This window comes from Oncorhynchus keta, chromosome 4, assembly GCF_023373465.1.
Source record: "Oncorhynchus keta strain PuntledgeMale-10-30-2019 chromosome 4, Oket_V2, whole genome shotgun sequence".
Taxonomy (NCBI): Eukaryota; Metazoa; Chordata; class Actinopteri; order Salmoniformes; family Salmonidae; genus Oncorhynchus; species Oncorhynchus keta.
Window position 1 is genome coordinate 48,568,943 of NC_068424.1, and position 7,522 is coordinate 48,576,464.

At 45.7% G+C, this 7,522-nt stretch overlaps 1 protein-coding gene across 50 annotated transcripts in view; it reads right to left on the minus strand.

Moving 5' to 3' along the window:
• Nucleotides 1–566: 566 nt before the first annotated feature.
• LOC118370751 (protocadherin gamma-C5-like) overlaps nucleotides 567–7,522 on the minus strand; it is a 25,709-nt gene continuing 18,753 nt past the window's right edge. The window contains exons 4-7 of one of the 50 annotated variants that reach the window (XR_008116712.1): nucleotides 3,422–3,964; nucleotides 3,170–3,205; nucleotides 3,062–3,097; nucleotides 567–3,025 (exon numbers count right to left, since the gene is read on the minus strand). Coding sequence is in view for 2 of the 50 variants with exons in the window: in XM_052508361.1 (XP_052364321.1) it covers nucleotides 3,672–3,964 (293 nt within the window). In the remaining 48 variants the exon portion in view is untranslated. Of the gene's footprint in view, nucleotides 3,965–7,522 lie in introns of all 50 variants that reach the window. The other 49 variants (XR_008116698.1, XR_008116705.1, XR_008116679.1 and 46 more) reach the window with 49 other exon arrangements.

Consider the following 7,522-nt stretch of genomic DNA (forward strand, 5'->3'; position numbering starts at 1 on the left):
TAAAACGAAGCAAAACTACAACCCCTCAGTGAACCCATGCAGAACTACTGCCACTTAAAACGCCTAGCAAACAAAAGACTGGAATTCTTACTTATTTGATGTACTGTAATTTCTTGGCTAGGCCCATCTATAGTCATGATACGTGATTATGCTACGATTTAAGATCTGGAAATTCATGTTTAGAGTGACGGCTTACCCCACCCAAACCCGCCCCTAACACGGACGACACTGGGCCAATTGTGTGCCGCCCTATGGGACTCCTGATCACGGTTGGTTGTGATACAGCCCGGGCTCAAACCAGGGTCTGTAGTGACATCTCTTGCACTGAGATGCAGTGCCTTAGACTGCTGCACCACTCAAGGAACCCAATTATATTCATAGGGACTTTGTGTTTTGTCTTGAATACTGTATCGTTCTGCACTGTGAATTGTGTTGACTTTTTGTATTGTGATTCTATACAAAACAAAAGACCCCATCTTTAAGTTCCCTTGGGAAAAATAAAGTGATTGTATTTTAGTTACCGAACAAACCAAGACGGATGTTTAGAAAAGACGGAAGGATGAGCGTTTAATGATTTCAGAGCCTTTTATTTGAAATGTCAGTGTTCAAGAGAAAATAAAACAGCAATATAAATATTAGCATAAAAATGAAGAGACTAAACACCGGGAGGAGCGTAGGAGGTCTAAGCATTTCATAAGAAAGATATTACAGCACGAGAGAGGATTAATTCAGCAGCGGACGGACGTACACACACACACATAATATTTATAATAATTTGCTCATATGGACAGAGAGGCATTCTTGCGCAAATGCACAAGATAAAGCACAGAGAAAAAAAGGTACAGAAGGATAGAAACATTTTTTTTTCAATATAATCTTTTTTGTTTCGTTTCTTTTACAGGGTAGTAAAATAGAGAGAGAGAAAATGAACACAATAATATGCGCAACACATATCACAAGTTAACTAGTCTACGTGTGTGTCACTCTGTTTACTTATCGTCTAAAGTTATTAGCAACTTTCTTTATATTTACACTGAAGAGTTAGTTAGTTGGCCTTCATGGTGCTTAGTTACTACATTGCAACACAAACTGTTGAAGAACATTTTTTTTTCTCCCATTGTGGTTTTCTTAATTTTCTTGAAAAACAAATACAACACATTCCAGTAAGCCACGCCTTGAGGAGAGAGGACTTTTAGTTTGAAAATTCTGGATGTGGTCCGTACTATACAAACAATTGGCTCATACCATCGACAGGACTAGTGTTTATTTACAGAGGGGAAGAGCCCCCCACAGGACCAGGGGGTGGAGGGATGGAAGCAAGGGGAGAGCCTTCACAGGACCAGGGGGTGGAGGGATGGAAGCAAGGGGAGAGCCTTCACAGGACCAGGGGGTGGAGGGATGGAAGCAAGGGGAGAGTCTGAGGTTAGCGTTGCCAGAATGCATTTACACTGAGGGGATAGATACAGCGAAGAGCTAACTCTGTCCCTCCTCCCTGCTTCTGAAGTGGTATCTCCTCTGTGACATGGAGGGATGTGCTTGGCGCTGTTGACCACTAACTAGGGTCAGTGCATTCGAGGACGTTTCGGGGTGGACTAGGAGGGAGGGTCAACAGTGGGGCCTGTGTACATTCAGTGAGTAGAGCCAAGGTCATTGCCCCCCCTCCCCGTCAATCTAATTGTACAAACCCAGACGTCGTACCACTCAGCCCACCGCTCTCCACTCCCCCTTGAACCCAGCCTGCAAGCTGCCTCTTCATGCAGTGGTGTCCAGCTAGTTGCCGGACAGATGGATGGACTGGCGGCAAAGAAAAGACTTCATACTTATCTTATACTGCTGAGTCATCAAAAAACACTTCCCACGTCAAGAAATATAGTCATCAGCACTTCAGGGTAGGTAGCAAGGGATGAACACTCAATCTAGACTCTAGCGGCCTAAGAAGTGTCTAACTCCTAAGCACGCCGTGAAAGATCTCTACTTTGAAGTTATTTTGACCCTACGTCTCATCTTTATAGTATGAACAGTGCATCTCTATGGTCTGGCTCTCAAAGTGGGACAGCCAGTGAGGGGAGGGCACATCATCTGGTTGAGGAGGGGATAGAGGTGCATGGGTGGACAGCAGGAGGGTCTCTATACCCATCTGGGTAGTTTTAAAAGGGGGGCAGCGCCTACTATGCCAACAAGCCAGAAAATAGGGCTGATAGTACAATAACATGCCCCTCATCCTCGGTGCTACTTTTCTAATAGAGTTCATGCTCAGGTCATAGAAACAGTGAAAGATTCAAATCTTACCATTTAACTACGCTTACAAAATAATATTTCTAGTTTTTAGATACCACATCAGGTAAACGCTACGAGGGCATTTGTCGACCTGTATTCTTTTTAAGGTGGTCGTCCTCGTTGCGACACTAATTCAATGCATAGTTGAATCTTCTGGGAGGTCTGTGGTTTGAACACATGGGGACATGCAGATCGGAATACTACTGTACCAGTACAATGGAATGCCCATTCCCGTGTCCCAAAGAGCTGTGGTGTAGGATCCTATAAGGCCGATCCTATATAGGAATCTTATCATGGCAATCTACTATAGTCAAACAAGGATCTACTTTCAGTCTCAGGAAAATAAGGAATTATAATTATAATCCAACATGAAACATTGTATGGAACATCGTTAAAATATCCACCTGTGAAATACATCACTGGGCAAATCCTTGTTATCTGAGCAAAGTTGTTTACGCTCAATCTGTTGAAAAACACAATCCCCCCTGAACCCCCAGTCTTCCGTATCTGCAAATACTGATAATACTTGTTTTGTTTTTTTAGAACATAGACTTTCCAAAAAAAACAACTGTTTCTAGATAGCTTTCAGAAAGAAAACAAAAACCTGTTTCGAGATAGCTTTCAGAAAGAAAACAAAAACCTGTTTCGAGATAGCTTTCAGAAAGAAAACAAAAACCTGTTTCGAGATAGCTTCCAGAAAGAAAACAAAAACCTGTTTCGAGATAGCTTTCAGAAAGAAAACAAAAACCTGTTTCGAGATAGCTTCCAGAAAGAAAACAAAAACCTGTTTCGAGATAGCTTTCAGAAAGAAAACAAAAACCTGTTTCGAGATAGCTTCCAGAAAGAAAACAAAAACCTGTTTCTAGATAGCTTTCAGAAAGAAAACAAAAACCTGTTTCGAGATAGCTTTCAGAAAGAAAACAAAAACCTGTTTCGAGATAGCTTCCAGAAAGAAAACAAAAACCTGTTTCGAGATAGCTTCCAGAAAGAAAACAAAAACCTGTTTCGAGATAGCTTTCAGAAAGAAAACAAAAACCTGTTTCGAGATAGCTTTCAGAAATAAAACAAAAACCTGTTTCTAGATAGCTTTCAGAAAGAAAACAAAAACCTGTTTCTAGATAGATTCCAGAAAGAAAACAAAAACAAAATGTCAACGCTGTTCGCTCTTAAACCTTCAACGCATTCCAGATTCAAGAGCCCAAAGACAAACATTCACAAACATCTCCATATTTCGTGTTATCATATGAGCGTGACCAATAGAATCCAAACCCCGGTTAGAGTAAACACATTGAGAGGAGATGTAGGGGGTGGGGGGGGCGGGGATTTCAGTCCTCATCGGGTCGGTTTTCTCTTTTCTCATCATATATTCCATATCTATCCATCCTCCACCCATCCTACTTCTTCTCCTTCTTGGTGGACTTCTTCTTGGAGGCGGGAGTCTGGGCAGCCTTGGGGGGTTCAGGCTGAGGGGCGGCCTCAGAGGGCTGGGCCTGCAGGGCCTGATGTTGGGCTGCCATCTGCTGCTGCTGCTGCTGCTGCTGGGGGTTGGAGGTCAAGGTGGCGGTGCTGCCAGGGATGTAGACGTTCTGGCGGTAGTCGGGCACGTGCTGCAGGGTGAACTGGGGGCTGTAACGGGTGCTTAGTCCCATGGTGCCCGGCCCCAGGGTTGCGGTCGCCTCACTCACTTCTGGGGGAAAGAGGGGCAGAGCGGGGAGGAGGAGAGGAGGGGAGAGATGGAACATATGAATAAGGTGTTCAGACATTGCAGTGATGACTTGCAGTATACATTGATGCTCCCGGTTTGTTACATATCCATTATGACTTGTATATATGCTACAGCACTCATTGCTCTGGTAAAACTGTTGGCATGCTTATGTAAAGCTAATTGGACTGAAAATAAGAGAGTTGAGAGAGACTGCAAGAGTGTGAGTGAGAAAAAAAAGAGAAAGGCAGAGAGACAGACTGGTGTTACAAAATGGTGAATGTGTGCTGACATTTTGTCGAGGTGGAGAACATTTTGCATTTATGGTGTGCGTCTGTGTTCATTGCTGAATGTGTGTGTGTGTTTTTCCATTATGTGTGCTCTGGCTGTGTGCGGGTGACGTAGCTTCTAGCTCGTAATTCTCTCCCAGCCCCTGCATTGCAGAGCTACAGAGACACACACACACACACACGTCCCCTCCGCTATTCCCTGCTCTCTGGCTCTGCAACACACAGCGCAGGCAGCCGTAAACACACATACACTTACACATGCTTATACACACACACACACACACACACACACACACACACACACACACACACACACACACTCAAGCTAGTATAATTAGACTTCAGAGGAAAGAAATCTGGGACAATAGCTTCTTCCACAACGTTGTTTCTGCTTTTTAACTGCCTGTGCTTTCCTGGTTGTGCAACCACTGTTTGGTAGTGTCAAGGAACAGCAGGCACTGATGGCACTACTGCATAAACATCTAGCTGCCTTGAATAACATTCTGATCCCTCTGTTTCCAGTTGTCATCGTGACTCGTCTGCTCCGGCTCTGTCTGAAAGGGAGTGTTTCCTCTACCTCATTGTGATGACCAATAGACATCATCCAGCCAGAGACAGAACGTTCTATCACTCTCCGAATGGAAACCTCAGGCTCATGTCCGGTGTGTGTGTGTGTGTGAGCAGTGTCTAGGAGGGAGGAGTGTGTGTGTGTCTGAGGGAGAAGGTAGCACTCACATCTTTAGCACTCATCCTCCGCAGCACTCACATCTATAGCCATGAAATGCTTTGAAAGGCTGGTCATGGCTCACACCAACAGCATCATCCCAGACACTCTGCACCCAATCTGATTGACATACCGACAAAACAGATCCACAGATGCCGCCATCACTATTGGACTCTACACTGCCCTCCCCCACCTGGACAAAAGGAACACCTATGTGAGGATGCTATTCATGGCCTACAGCTCAGTGTTCAACACCATAGTGTCCTTCAAGCTTATCACTAAGCTCAGGACCCTGGGACTGAACACCTCCCTCTGCAACTGGATCCTGGACCTACTAACGGATCGCCCTCGGTCGGTGAGGGTAGGCAACAACACATCCTTCACGCTGACCATCGACAAGTGGGCCGCACTTCAGGGGTGCGTGCTTAGTCCCCTGCTGTACTCCCAGTTCGCCCAAGACTGCATGGACACGCACGACTCCAACACCTTCATCAAGTTTGCTGACTACAAGACGGTGGTAGGACTGATAACCGATGATGATGAGGCAGCCTATAGGGAGGAGGTCAGTGACCTGGCATTGTGGTTCCAGGACATCAATTTCTTCCTCAATATCAGCAAGACAAAGGAGCTGTTCGTGGACTACAGGAAATGGAGGGGCGAGCACGCCCCCATCCACATTGACAGGGCGATAGTGGAGCGGGTCAAGAGCTTCAAGTTCCTCTGTGTCAACATCACGAAGGAATTAACATGGTCCACAGTTGTGAAGAGGGAATGAAATGCCTTTTCCCCCTTAGGAGACAGAAAATATTTAGCATGTGCCCTCAGATTCTCAAGAAGTTCATTTGGACTGGCTGCATCACCGCCTGGTACGGCAACTGCAAGGTATCCGACCGCAAGAGGCGCCACCGAGGGTGGTGGGTACAGCCCACCACATCACTGGGGCCTAGCTCCCTGCCATCCAGGACCTTTATACCAGGTGGTGTCAGGGGAAGGCCCAAGAAGTTGTCAAAGACTTCAGCCATCCCAAGCCACAGACCGTTCTCTCTACAGCATGGCAAGCGGTACCAGTGTACCAAGTCTGGAACCAACAGGACCCTGAACAGCTTCTACCCCCAAAGACTGCTAAAAAGACTGCTACTTAATTACCCCGTACCACTGCACATGGACTCGGTACTGGTACTCCCTGGATATGGCCATGTTATTGTTTATTCATTATAGTTATTCACTGTGTATTTATTCCTTGTGTCCATATTTTTCTATTGTTATTTTTTTCTCAATTAAGTTAAGCTCTGCATTGTTGGAAAATGACCCGGAATTAAACATTCCACTGCTAGTCTACACCTGTTGTTTTAGGAAGCATGTGACAAATAAAAATAATTTGATGTGTCAATGGTAATAATAACAATGGAAACAATGACAGGAGTCTGTGTGGTAGGAGATCTTACCACACAGAGGTGTGTGTGTGTGTGTGTGTGTGTGTGTGTGTGTGTGGGCCTTGCTCTGAAGGTCAACCTGATGTGTTTCTGTGCTAGAGCGATTAGAAGGCAATCTGCAGCAACAGCCCAAGAATGAGTCACTCGCTCTCTCGCTCTCTCTCTGTGTGTGTGTGTGTGTGTGTGTGTGTGTGTGTGTGTGTGTGTGTGTGTGTGTGTGTGTGTGTGTGTGTGTGAGAGCAGTAACTGCGGCAGAAAAAGCATAGGGGGAAGGGAAGGGCTGTGATGTCATAGAGCTCTGAATCGTTTGCTCTGCACGGGCAAGAGAACATGTGTGTGTGTGCTAACACTGTGTGTATGTGCTAACACTGTGTGTGTCTGTGTTGTGTGTGTGTGTGCTAACACTGTGTCTGTGTTGTGTGTGTGTGTGCTAACAATGTGTGTGTCTGTGTTGGGTGTGTGTGCTAACACTGTGTGTGTGTGCTAACACTGTGTGTCTGTGTTGTGTGTGCTAACACTGTGTGTGTCTGTGTTGTGTGTGTGTGCTAACACTGTGTGTGTGTGCTAACACTGTGTGTCTGTGTTGTGTGTGTGTGCTAACACTGTGTGTGTCTGTGTTGTGTGTGTGTGCTAACACTGTGTGTGTCTGTTGTGTGTGTGTCTGTATCACGTGTTTGTGCTAACACTGCGTGTGTCTGTGTTGTGTGTGTGTGTGCCAACACTGTGTGTGTCTGTGTTGTGTGTGTGTGTGTGCTAACACTGCGTGTGTCTGTGTTGTGTGTGTGTGCTAACACTGTGTGTGTCTGTGTCGTGTGTGTGTGCTAACACTGTGTGTGTCTGTGTCATGTGTGTGTGTGCTAACACTGTGTGTGTCTGTGTTGTGTGTGTGCTAACACTGTGTGTGTCTGTGTTGTGTGTGTGTGCTAACACTGTGTGTGTCTGTTGTGTGTGTGTCTGTATCACGTGTTTGTGCTAACACTGCGTGTGTCTGTGTTGTGTGTGTGTGTGCCAACACTGTGTGTGTCTGTGTTGTGTGTGTGTGTGTGCTAACACTGCGTGTGTCTGTGTTGTGTGTGTGTGCTAACACTGTGTGTGT